Here is a 13,070-nt window from a genome sequence, read left to right as displayed (position 1 = left end):
AAAGGCGTAGCATAAATGAAGTAAATAAAGTAAGTAAACAAACAAATGGTAACACAATGAAATAGGAAGGTAAGCTGCCATCTACACAGTGTCATTCTCGGCTTCATGTAATATTAGATCTAGGTCAAATAATAGTACTGTTTGACCAGTCAATTGACAGGAATGCTAACCTTGAAAAGAAGCCTTTGGAAGGTCAGGTTAGAAGGAATACAGAATAAGAGGCCAGAACTTTATAGCTGAATTGAGGATGCCAGTGCTGAGAAACCTGTGAAGCTCTCAGTGACGATTATCCCACTGGTGGTTACTATTTGCTTTCAATCGCCGGTGGTTACTATTTGCTTTCAACCACCTGTTCCCCAGCTGAGCTTTAGTACTGTCATTAGTTTGGCTCTGACTGAAGGTTCAATGATGGACATTGTGACAAAGTTGCAACAAAAGCTCTCTGCAGCAGCCCAGCTGTTTTTCTTTTTCCTGGGGCTACCTCTTCTTTCTTATTCACCCAGAGACGTGTATTCGGGACCTCTCTGACTGTTGCTGCTTTGACTGCCCTCCCTTAGTATTGTTAGCAGTCTAAGTTGGATCGAAAGAGCAGTCTGGCTGTGGTCTTTGCCAAATTAAAGATCTGGATTACCTGTCCAAATAAGAGTGTTGAGGCAGCACTATGTCTATAAAGACTGATTTACAAAACATGAACTGGAATTTGCTGTCTCTTAATTGGCTGATTCATTGTAAATCTATAGCTATGTCTCAAGGTGCAATTAAAGTTCACGATTATCGATCGATTCATTAGTTCAAATGATCAATTTGGTTAGTAACTATAAATAGATGACTTTGGGGCACAATTTCTTAAGTAGAAGATTTTTCCCAAGAGAAGGGCCAGTGTCTTGGAGAGTTTGCTGAAAAATTTCCCCCCTTTATTCTCTGCTCTGATGACGACAGTCTTGAGCACAAACAGTTCCAACAACAGAACAAACTGAGAAAAAAATTCAGAGGTGCTTTTTTAAAAATTGGCTTAGCTGTTGTTTTTTAAAACCTTGGGATTTAAAGGGATCTGGTTGTAGGTAGAATAAAGTTTTGTGGATGAACAGAACAGAAATGTCTGTTTAAAACTATTATATAGTACAATATGGCCAAGATGTTCCTTACTAGAAAAATCTCTAACTGACCTGCCTAGTTCGAAATGTTGAAAGCCCTGAATATATCCAGGGATTAAACATACGTTTTGGTACTACCTAGCAGGTGGCTTTTTAAAACATTTTTTTATAAACCAATTTTTAAAATTCTTGAATTATGCTCGTTTGATGTTAAGCATTTTGTATATGACAAACATCTGCTTTTTTCAAATATTGTAGTAGCAGATAATTGATTGGGTATTGTGAACGTTAACCGTTAGCTGAATGTTAACTGTTACAGGGCAGTAGATACAGAAATTGAAGAAGATAGTATCAAGCAGGACGATGATGTCAAGAGAATTTTTCAAAATGTTCAAGGTTTGTGCATCCCATTTGCTTTACAGTTTGTGTGTCTTTTAAAAAAAGCATTATACTTATACTGAACTTTATTCAATATTTTGTGGTGTTAATGTCAGTAGAATTGCTCCAGAGTGAATAGGTTTTCTATTATAAATGGTGGTGGAAAGTTCTGTCAAGTTGCAGCTAATTTATGGTGACCCTGTAGGGTTTTCAAGGCAAAAGATGTTCACTGGTGGTTTGCCATCGCCTGTCTCTGTGTAGTTACCCTGGACTTCCTTGGAGGTCTCCCATCCAAATACTAACTAGGATTGACACTGCTCAGCTTCCTCTTAGATATGATGAAATCAGGCTAGCCTGGGCTATCCAGGTTGGGGCTCCAGTATAAGGTTGTGTTTGTTTTTTTTTGCTATCAAGTCACAGCTGACTTATGGCAACCCTGTAGGGTTTTCAAGGCAAGAGATGGTCACAGGTCATTTGCCATTGCCTGCCTCTGCGTCACGACCCTGGTAGCAAATGTAATTAGTTTGTTGCACAGAACTCTGGGTTTTGTATCAATATCTGCATTGCTTGTTTTTTTTTAATATTCTCTTTTTGAGCAGTGGTAGAATATGTATGGGTTGGAAGCAGAGAAGTTATTTCTGACAGCTCCATTTAAAAAGATCTCAAGTCTGGAAAAGGACTGTGGGTGAAATGTCAGAGAGCTCCTGCCTGTCAGGGTAGAGCCCATGGTTTGCATGCAGAAAGTCATGGAGTGATTTTCACCGTCTTCAGCTAAAAATATGTGGGGTAGCAGAGCTAGGAAAGACCTTTTCCTAAAACCTGGAGGAGCCACTGCTAGCCAGAATAGAGTATTGAGTTAAATGGGCCAGTTGTCTGGTTCCATGTAAGGATTCATGTGCTGTTCATATGATGTTTAGTAATGGCTACATGAAAATATTTTACACTTTTTAAATTTTCCATATGTAATATTTTACATTCCTCCCCCAGATAAGCTCAAAGAAAAATTAAGTAAAAGAGGAGTTCGTATTGTAACAGGATTAGGAAAGTACTTCAGAGAACTGGAAAAGAAACAAAATGGAGTGCTTACCAAAGCAGATTTCAAGCACTCACTGAAAATGTTTCATTTAGAAGTGCCTGAGGAGGTATGTTGTCAAAAACCTGTTGACTTGAGAGAGTCTCGCAATCCCCCATTCATAAAAGGTTTTCCCATTTCTTGGTGAATACCTGTCCTTTGGGCTGTGGCTCAGCTGATTGGCAGTAGCCCTGTATAGACCTCTTCTGTCCCCGTTTAGAGGAGCATATATTTACAGGAGCTGGCTTAGGAGTTTATATGATAAGGGTAAAAGTATGCCACCTTGAGGGCACTATGTACAAACAGATGAAAGAGAAATACCTGGATCAAAATTTGCATTCCACTCCTTATATCTCAACAATGAAAGGGGCTAGATACTTTTTAAAAAAATGAAAGCTGGGAATTCAGGGAACCTGATAGACAGATTGTTATAAAGTTGTAATGCTATAATAATATTCAACTTCCAATTAAAAACAACGACACTATTCTCTGGTCACAGGGAGGAAATGGCCGCTGTGGGTGACTGGGGCAGGGGAAATAGCACTGATGTAGGCAAGAAGAGGAAGAGCCACGCGAGTGCCACCCTGGCTTTTCTGTGATGGTTCCCAAGAGATCACAGCAAAGCAGGTTTGGAAAGATCCTGGGAAAGATGGAGAAAACACAGGAGCTACACAGAAGCACCATAATATTGTGGGGAGGGGAGAGTTTCCCAATGGTATCCAAGTTGGGTTGAACAACCCCTGACCTTGTAAGTGACCTTGCACTAGCAAGTGGAAAAGGGTTTTTTTTAAGTGTGCCATCCATGCTGGTGAATGCGGGTGAGATTATGAAAAGGGACCCAGAAATGATGGTGCTCAATATTGCTGATTACTGAACACTTAAGTTATCTCTTGCTTGGGCAGCATATGTATTATCCTTTTCAGGGGATAGTAAGGGTCTGATAACTCCCTGGGATACTGCTGTTTCTGTTTCCTTCCATTATTATCTTAGCTTGTACTTTCCTGGAGTCAATTTTTAACTTAGAGATGGCTGAGTTAACAAAATTGTAACCAGAGTGGCATTGCATGTGTTGAATAAAAATCTTTAATTATGACCTGTCAGGAATAGGCTGGGTCTAGTAACTCGAAAAATTGATTGCAATCTGTTTTTAGTCTGCAATGTTCAACAAAAATACTTCAAACAATCTTGAAACGATAATTTGGTCTCTGCCTTTATTTCATTGTGTGACTTGTATTTTTTATGCCTTTGTTTTGAGTTGTATCTCTTTTGACCCAAACTTTTTAAAATCATAGGACTTTGAATCGTTGTGGTTAATACTTGATGATCATAATGGTGAAATTGATTACTATGAATTTACCTGTGCCATCCTTGGAGAAATGAATGAATACAGAAAAGCATTTGTCCGAAAAGTAAGTTTCCATTATCTGTTTTATTAGTCTAGAGACAGCTGAGTGCTAATAGGGAACTTCATGTTTTGTTAAATGTTATATTTCTGCATTTAAAATTGTTCACACATATGTAGAAAAAAATATTAATTCACTTGATTTTTAATTTCTTAGCTGATTTTAATGTCAGCGGTTGTTGCCTTTAAAACAGTTGACTTGTTCAATTGACTTCTCTGTATTATTCAATACTAAACACCTTGGGGGCAGGATCCTGCAATAAACAGCAAGAGTTTTTGATAAGTTAATTGTATTGGCAGAACCTTCCATATAAGGATATGAGAAAAAAAGTATGTGGTTAACTAGTTCATTTAATTATGTATAGCTCATCTGCAGCAGAAAACATGGCTAAAATAGTGTGCATTGTGGCTAATAATTAGCCTAATACAGCTAACAGCATTTGGGACAAACCCATTGTTGGAGGGTTCCTCCAGGTCCCACAAGGGGCAGATCTGAGCCATTGTTGGGTCAGGTGGTCACCTGTATGGAAGTATCATGTGTTACTCAGCCCTGTTGTGTTTAGGTTGTGAGTGGCGTCAGGGTGTGGGTGTCAGGCCTCAGCAAGTCGATGCGTTCCAGGCAATAACTTTCCTCCAGACGATACAGCGTGTAAAAAGTTTATTTCAGAAGAACAGCGATTTCAGCAGGTCAAAAGACTTAAGGCTAGCATACAGGTATGGGGGAATATTGAAACACATATAGGGTGGATACAATGGGGTTGATTGGATTATTGGAAACAAAGACACAATACCGAAGCAAACTACCGGTAAAGACTTGAGCAAAAGTATTCAGAGTAAAATGCGTGCGTTAAGTGGCTGATCTTCCCGGGCTCCCAGTATTGTTCTGCGGGACCCGGTATCAGATCAGCCATTACCGGGGCGGGTCTCCATTGAGCTGCAGATCTTGGGCAGGAGACCAGGTTGAAACGGGGAGGGACGGAGTGCAAAAGGACTCCATTTTGTCCGTGGGAGAAACCATCTTGTTTCTATCCGGGGCCGGCTGAGAGCCTATCTGACACTGGGCCTCCCAACAGGGATGTTTGCAAGTGGTGCTGATTTTACAGCTGCAAGCATTAATTAATTGCTTGATCTTGACTAGTGGGGGAGGCATTTAGCACAGGGGTGAGGTCATAAGACATCAGTTTTCGCCCTAGCTTTTTACTTTTCTTTTTCAACGGCTCTTTACTATGAAGTTTGACAGTTCTCCTTTGCTTGCTGTAAATTGAGAGTATTCTGGTTTTGTTTAACTCTCTCCAAAATAAATATTGATATATTTTATAAAGCTAATGAGTGGAGCAGTGCTTGCTGATGAGTACGTTATCCTCCAGAAATGAACTGGAGGCTGGAGCGAGAGCCTTTTGGGAAGAGCTCTCAGTCTCATTATTTAAAATGAACCGCACCTTGCCTGCCTGGAATTTGCAGGGGCTGAGTTTTCAGCACTCAGAGCTAGGACATAAGGTTGCGAGTTTATACATCACCTCACCAGGTGGCAGTGTTCCAGCCATGGTGGGAACCCATTGACTACTTGGCCAGGGGCCAGCTGAAAGACAGGGATCAGGAGGGAAATGACAGGGTTAAAAACAAGAAAGGAAGGGATTAAAATAAGGATGTGTAAGGTTGGAGCTACCATCCAATCAGCACTCCAACTCTTGGGGAGCTGCCTACCTTCCTGTGAGAGCCAGGAAGCTAGAGTTGGACCCACTTCTTCTTTTTGTTGGCCTTTAACAGTCAGAGAGAGGCCGACAAGGACAGACTGGTCTGGGCTTCTGGTAGTGGAGGAGCTAGGAGGGGAAGGGAGGAGGATCGGGTAAATCTTGAACCTTATCCCCTTTTCATAGCCGAGGCCGTAAAATGAGTAGATAAACAGCCTGCTGTACGGGGCTTTGGACTAGTGGAAGGGAGCCTGAACATAAAGCCTGACACCCACCCTGGCTCCCACCTTAGTCAGCATTCCTGCTGCCTCCTCACCTGCATACAAAAGCAGCAACAAGAGTGTTAAGCATCATCTCCCTACCCCAGCATGCCAGTCAAGCATCCAAGGGCTCAGTTGACGCTGCTCAACCACCAAGAGCTTTCCCACCCCAGTTCACCCAGAGAATTAAGCCACCAAATTGGAAATTTGAGAAGAGTCTTCCCCCTTCCTTAGATGGTTCAAGTTGCTTACCAATTAGCCTTGCACTATTCCTGCCTAAGCTAGTTGTGGCCTAAAGGCAGCTGGCCATTGTAGGCAGCTGCTTGCCACTTGTCATCTGTCTGCAAATACACATTGATCAAGCTGCTATGATATCTTGAAATGTTCAAAGGCACTTTGTTTCAATTTCAGGAAAACTATTGTCACTACTGTGTATGATAGATGGGGGGAAATCTCCTTTGAGATAAGGTGGAGCTTGGTACTGGATGTGGGAAGGAATGTGGACAGGCAAGAGCTGAGCAGAGGTTTTGAGAGAGGGATGCAAGAAGGTGGGGTTATAAGAACTGCCTTGCTTGATCACACCAACAGTGGATAGACAGATGTCCCTGGGAACTGGGAAATGAGGAAGATAGCTATCCCTTCTTTTTTATTTTTCTTCAGCCTCTAGTAATCAGAGACATGCTATCTCTGAATGCGCAGGTTCTATTCTTGACAATTCTAGCTTGTATCACTCACAATTTTGCATACTTGAACTAACTTGCGAAATCTTTGACTGTGGTCTTCTTGTATGCAATCTAATATTTTATCTGCCTGCCTTTTTTATGTTCTATCATAAAGATACACTTTGGAGTATTTATATATTTATTTACTTCATTTATACCTTGCCTTTCTCCCCAATGGGGATCCAGAGTGGCTTACTTGTGAATATAAAATGGAGGAGAGAACAGCCTTGTAAGGCAGGTATGGCTGAGAGATGGTGACTGTCCCAAGGTCACCCAGTAAGCTTCCTTGGCGGAGAGGGAGTTTGATCCTGGGTCTTAAACATCCTAGTCCAACACTCTAACCACTAGTGCATGCTGGCTTTCACTTTTATGGTCCTTGAAGCTTCCAGTTTTAAGTATTGGGTTTGTGGAAATACAGCTCCTATTTTTAACAGCTTCAAACCAGTACAGCTTTAAGGGGTGGGGTGAGGGAGACGAGAGAATGAGAAGATTTCTCTTTCTGGGTCATCTGAACAGAATTGTCAGTGAGTGAGAAAATGCGTGAGTCAGTGAGAAAATATTTTACTGTTGATGCAACAGGCAGAAAAATGTGTTAATGAATTGGCAGTGTTAACCAAAAAATGCAACAAATTTCTGGGTATGAAAGACTTGTATTTTGATGTAAGAGCCAATAAGACAGATTCACAATCCTGAATCCAGTTACGAACTCTTACTTTAATTAAAAACAGTATAGTTAAGTGTACCTGATATTTATGTATTTGGTTTTTGTTCCACCTTTTTCCAGAGTGAATGGCTCCAAGGTAGGTACAGAATTACAGCCAGTATAAGTTCTACATGTCTGGGTTTTTGTGTGTGTGTGTGTGTGTGTGTGTGGGTTAAAATGTGTTTCTGTCTTGTAATGTTGTATCAACCCTTTCCAGTGAAAGACACCAGATGTATAAGTGTACTTCTATACTCTTGTGGACATTTACACCTTTCCAATTATTGTTCTTGCTCAGGCATATATGAAACTGGATTACAACAAAACTGGAAGTGTACCTATGGTAGATATAATGAAATGCTATTGTGCTAGAAGACATCCTCAAGCCCTATCAGGTATGAACCCTGCTGGGTAACCTTGGGCCAGTCGCAGTTCTCTCAGAACTCTCTCAGCCCACGCAGAGGCAGGCAATGGCAAACCACCTCTGAATGTCTCTTGCCTTGAAAACCCTACAGGGTCACCATAAGTTAGCTGTGACTTGATGCCACTTTCTACCACCACCATGTTATAGTATGTACATAGCAGTTTTGGTTGATGGCTTCCAAACCACTGCTCTAGCCCATTCCCCCCCCCCAAGAATTATTCCTTAAATACATACCCTCAAACTCTGAAAAGGTTGCTTTGCTTGTCTGATGTATCTGTGGCTTGGGATGGTGGTGGGATAAGACTCCAGCAGCCCATTCCTAAGGGGGAAGGTAGATACGTGACGGCTGGAAAATACAAAATCCTGTGAAACTCTTCCATGGAGTTTCATGGGGCTATGCCAGCAATTTTACTGGCGTAACAATGCTACAGCATAGAGGAGTGTTCCCCCGGCCGAAAGGGGCTTGGAAGCTGTCTAAAGGCAGCTCTGCCCCTAGGAACACCCCAGGAATGCCCCTCTGGACACTGGCATGGGGAGTTTCGCTGGGACTACATTGCCAGGGAGGCAGTACTGGCGGCCAATGCCTGCGCTGCTGTGTTGCTCCCAGGGCCGGTGTATGTGCCCCCGTGCTGGTGTAGGTGCCACTTATCACAGCGCATAGTAGCACCAGCACAAGGCCATGCTGGCTCCTATGGCACTTTGCCCCCCCCCCCAGAATTGCACGGTTAGATCACTTTTTCTAAGATAGTGCTTGAGGTTCCTGCCTTAACGCCTCCTGCATTTATCATTCATTAAGCCACTTCAGTTCAATTTGTAGTATACTTCGTAAAAGGAAACATGGGTTTGTGCTGCATTTTTTTGTTTAGCTACATTATACTTCTGTGTTAAAATATTACTTACAGGTACAGAGGAAGAAATTAAACCTTCTTTTCTAGAAACACTGGAGGATGCCTGCAGCAATCCCGATGAAGTTTTATTCTGTGAGTTTGAGGATTATTATGAAGGATTAAGTATTGGAATGATAGATGATGAAGATTTTGTTAATACTGTGAGGAATTCCTGGGGAATTTAGAAAATATAATATTTACATGGTTGTGGTTGTCATGGGTGGGGGGAGGCACAGACTTCTGAATCCTGTATTTACTCATTTTTTACGTACACCTCCAACTGGTCAGCAAGAGTTCTTGACTAATCTCTGTGGCCTCGCCTCCCTCGCCTCCCCCCCCCCCAAATTTCTGCAGACCCTCTTCTAGGATGCTGAATGTCAAAATTACGTTAACTTTTTGAATGAAAACAATAATTTCGCCTAACAGTTTAAAGACATTTTAATAAAGGCTGAGAATGTTGCTTGCTCAGTTCCTTTTGATATTTGCTAGATATGTTTTGAATTGAAACCTTAGTTTACTTACTTCTGAATAGAATTTGAAATAGATTGTACCCTATATAATGAAATAATATTTATTTGCAGAATAGGCCTAAATATGGGAAACATGAGAGATATGTGAAATTATGTTTGGTCTGTCATGGATATAGCAATTAAAAATGATAGCATACAGTGATTATTGTGATTTGTTTTTGGCATATCCATGTTAGAGTTCTTGAAAAGATTTTGAAATGCCTCTACCCCTGAGTACACATGCACTGAGAAACAGATACCATAGTAATTCCCCGCATGTCTCTGCCAATCCATATTACATATGAATGTATCTTTAAGTGACACTTCTGGTAAACTTCACGTGTTTTCACTTCAGCAATAACCGATAGAACAAAAAAATTATTTGGAGCTCAGGAATTAGGACACTTCAGAAGCTGGCATTGTTGTTAAGCTCAAGCAGGTGTGCCTGAATTGAATAGTTAGATCATAAGAAAGCCTGATCTTGGAAAATGTGCGTATTTTTATTTTACACACATCATTGGGACTTTTTTAATTTATTCATTATAAAAACAGAAAAAAGAACAAGGGGAAAAGCACAAAATCCAGCAACTAAATAGAATTTTTAAAAGTCATTGTGACTTTAAAAAAGGTAACATCTGCTTATTTTTAAAAGTTCATCTGGATGTTCCTGCAGAATTTTTGCCTATGTATATCATTTGATTGCAAAAGTATTTGCAGGGCATACAAAGTGACTTAATCACCATATTTAAAACAAAAACTTCTGATTTAGAGAATACATAGATGTCCTAATTCTACAAGGTTTCCTATAACTAGTCAATAACATCTGAGTATGTGGTTTATATATTTTTCATTTCTATAATGTCTCATTAATTTTGTTATTTTTAATACATGCATTTTAATCAAAACTAATTATAATTTGTTATTTATTTTCACAAAGCTTTTCTTTTGTTATAAATTGTTAAATAAAATACATTTTAAATAAAATAAATGTTTTATATTTATTGAGTGAAAATTCTTTATAATAGCTTATTATCTTAACTTGATTGTTATTGTAAAAAATGTAAATTATGCTTAAACTTTTTCAGGCCAGACTGTAATTTTAAGTTTTGTGCTATTAAACTATGGTTGCTTACTATATATGTATGTGCTTGCCTGTTTTGTATACATTTCTTATCTTGCATACCAGAGCACTGATGAATATGCTGAAGGCCTTTCTTCTTCTTTTTAAAAAAAAGGGTACCAAGAGCATGAGAAGACAAGGTGGAGTTTCCTTGTGGAAAAGAAGGGACAAAATCTTGACATCTCAGAATGTTTCAGATATGAACTAGATTTGAATATCCTTCTGTATAATTTAGCTTTTTTTAAGAGATGGGGTTTGCTGAGGTCTTCACAGTGCAGCTTGTGTAGTTTTAGCAGGCACAACATGAAATCATTAGATCTTTAGGTATTTCACATCATATGTTTGTGGCGATGAGGGAAGTGCTGAAGCAAGAATTTCAAAATGTTTTTCCTGCTTCCCTACCCAGAAACAGAACCTGAAAAATACATCCTGTGCTTTCCGTTTCCAAGTCTTTTGCCACTGTTACCTTCTTGCTGATGGCTATGGAGATGAATGGGAAAGCCTGTCCCCACCTCTTTCATCAGCAGCCAAGAAACCACAGCTAGAGGCTTTGAAGCAGAAAGCATGAGAGATGCTTCAAACCTTCTCTGTCCTATCTGGCACCCAGCTGACTGATGGATGTACAAAGGTTGCCTGCCTTGTCCGTCTTCCTTGTCCTCCTTCCCCAAACCCTCTTGCCATTCCGGTCTTCATCCTCCTCCTGCTACTGCTTTTGCCCCTCCATTAAAAAAAATCTTCCTCAGAATGCTGACTGTGATCTTGTGAGATCATGGCCAGCATTTTTTCATTGGCCATTTATGGTTTACTCCTCCTTGCTTTTCTGTTTTGAGGGTTTTAAATTAAAAAACAACACTAAAAGATTGTTCTGCAAATCCAGGGACTCCCTTGGGTTTGCAGATAAATCCTTCGTCCCTGTATACGACCTCAGTATATGGAGTTTTTGATCCACATTCTAGGGCCATGTTGAGAATGTATGATGATGCATTTATTTTTTAAAACTTTTACAGTGATTAGTTTTTGTAACATATTACTTATTTCTGAGAACCCTTGTATGTTTCTCCTATAATGGCACCTCTCTGTAGTGTTCTGAGATTATGTGTACTATTCTGCCTCCCTTAGCGTTTCCTACTTACTTTCACTGCCACCAAAGGCTCTTGCCTTAGACTTCTTAGTTGAACCCAAAGAACAGGATGGCTTAGTAATATTTGGTAGAATGACAGAATGTTCAGTACGTGGGCGTGGCTCTGAGGTAAAAGGGGATCCTTCACTCTAAATAAAATGGTTGTTTTCATTTAAACATAAATAGAGTTTATTTAAAAGCAAACAGCGTAATTCTTTCAGTTTGGTTCATGAACACAGCGGTTTCAGATAAGTATAGTAGTTCTTTAAAGTTTCTTAAAAAGACCTAGCTACAAAGGCTTAAGTGATTTTCCTCACTTGCCACTTAGGCTAATAATTTCCACAGAGAACACAGATTTCTCTCACACGCCATATTCTTTACGCTCTTAACTCTCTTCCCATGCACACAATGAACAAACTCGCTCTCTACAAAGCATTCAACCCAGCCCGCTAGGGTATGGCTTGGCTACCATCCAATCATAACACCAATCATCCATCCATCCCCCTTCTTTCTTACTCTAGAGGCCTGCGTTTTAAACCAGAGCAACACACACACAAAACCCCACATTAAATCACAGAAATAAAAAACACACAAAATATTTACATAGCGAAACACCAGTTCTGGAGACCATTTACCCCAGTGTCATCTTCTTATACCTCTTATTTTATGGAGAAAAATGAGGGATGGCTATATTAACAATCTTTCCTCAGATTAACCTCCTTTCTTCTTTAAAATTCTCCTCATTTTTTAAAACAAATATATATATCCATGTGGCAGCATCATTGGCTTTGATACTTGGGAAAGATTGATTCCGTTGTACTAATGCATTAAAACAGGAAACAACCATAATGAGGGGTAGTGGTCGTCTGTTCTGTTACAAAGGACAAATTAAGTGAATTCTTAATATTCTTTATAATTAATTCTTATCCTGACATTCTTGTATTTTCCTTGACACAAATCTTGCAGCGAAGCTGATAAAGAGGTTTTATCTTGTAAAACTCTCTGAAGTAATTTTTCTTTTTTAGCAGTGTTTACATGGTAGCACCAGGGACAATTGCAGGTAGCATATATGAATCCAGTAAACATTACTGCCTTTAAAGGCACTTCCAGTTACTTTTATCTCTACCCCCTACCATACTAGGTTGTATTGCAACAGCTTTTCTTTTGGCCAAAATAGGAGGAAGAGGTCCCTTTTGATCACTGAAAAGGCTATGCCAAGGATTGTGGGACCCATGTAGACAAAAGCCATGCTGGATAAAAGCTGCAGTGACAAGGGGAATTGAGCGAAATCAAACAGGAAAACTGGTAGGATACAAATCAGTGCTGGCTGCCTTGGTGGCCCTTGTGAGGCTGGAATGGCAGGAAATAAATTTTGTGATGTAAAATACATGTTTCTGAAGCCAAAGGATAAGTAGCTGAGATTTGGAAACTCTGAAATGAAACTGCTGACTTCATCTAGTGTTTTTAGAATAAGAAGATTTAAGGTACTTGAATGTCAAACTGGTGTTCCAATTTCACTCCTTTAAAGTAGCTTTTCAGAATAGGCTGATAATGTGTAGAACTGGTCTTGCTTTATCATAGTTTGCTTTCACAGTCTAATAGACTTACAGACAGGACTATTCTAAACATTATTGTTGTCTAGTTTCAAAGTGACCTTAAAGAAATAAGCACATAGTGAAGCTTATATTCTA

General features: G+C 39.9%; 1 protein-coding gene across 3 annotated transcripts in view; it reads left to right on the top strand.

The window, feature by feature from the left end:
* Window positions 1-8,841, top strand: part of CAPS2 (calcyphosine 2) — a 31,177-nt gene extending 22,336 nt beyond the window's left edge. For all 3 annotated transcript variants that reach the window (XM_056846084.1, XM_056846085.1, XM_056846083.1), the window contains 5 exons: window positions 1,414-1,490; window positions 2,460-2,614; window positions 3,837-3,953; window positions 7,618-7,714; window positions 8,646-8,841. In XM_056846084.1, coding sequence (XP_056702062.1) covers window positions 1,414-1,490; window positions 2,460-2,614; window positions 3,837-3,953; window positions 7,618-7,714; window positions 8,646-8,815 — 616 coding nt within the window. In that variant the 3' untranslated portion in view covers window positions 8,816-8,841. The remainder of the gene's footprint in view (window positions 1-1,413; window positions 1,491-2,459; window positions 2,615-3,836; window positions 3,954-7,617; window positions 7,715-8,645) is intronic.
* Window positions 8,842-13,070: the final 4,229 nt, after the last annotated feature.

This window comes from Euleptes europaea, chromosome 3 (assembly GCF_029931775.1).
Source record: "Euleptes europaea isolate rEulEur1 chromosome 3, rEulEur1.hap1, whole genome shotgun sequence".
NCBI classification, from domain to species: domain Eukaryota; kingdom Metazoa; phylum Chordata; class Lepidosauria; order Squamata; family Sphaerodactylidae; genus Euleptes; species Euleptes europaea.
Note: the sequence above shows the minus strand (reverse complement) of the source record. Positions and strands in the feature narration are given on the sequence as shown.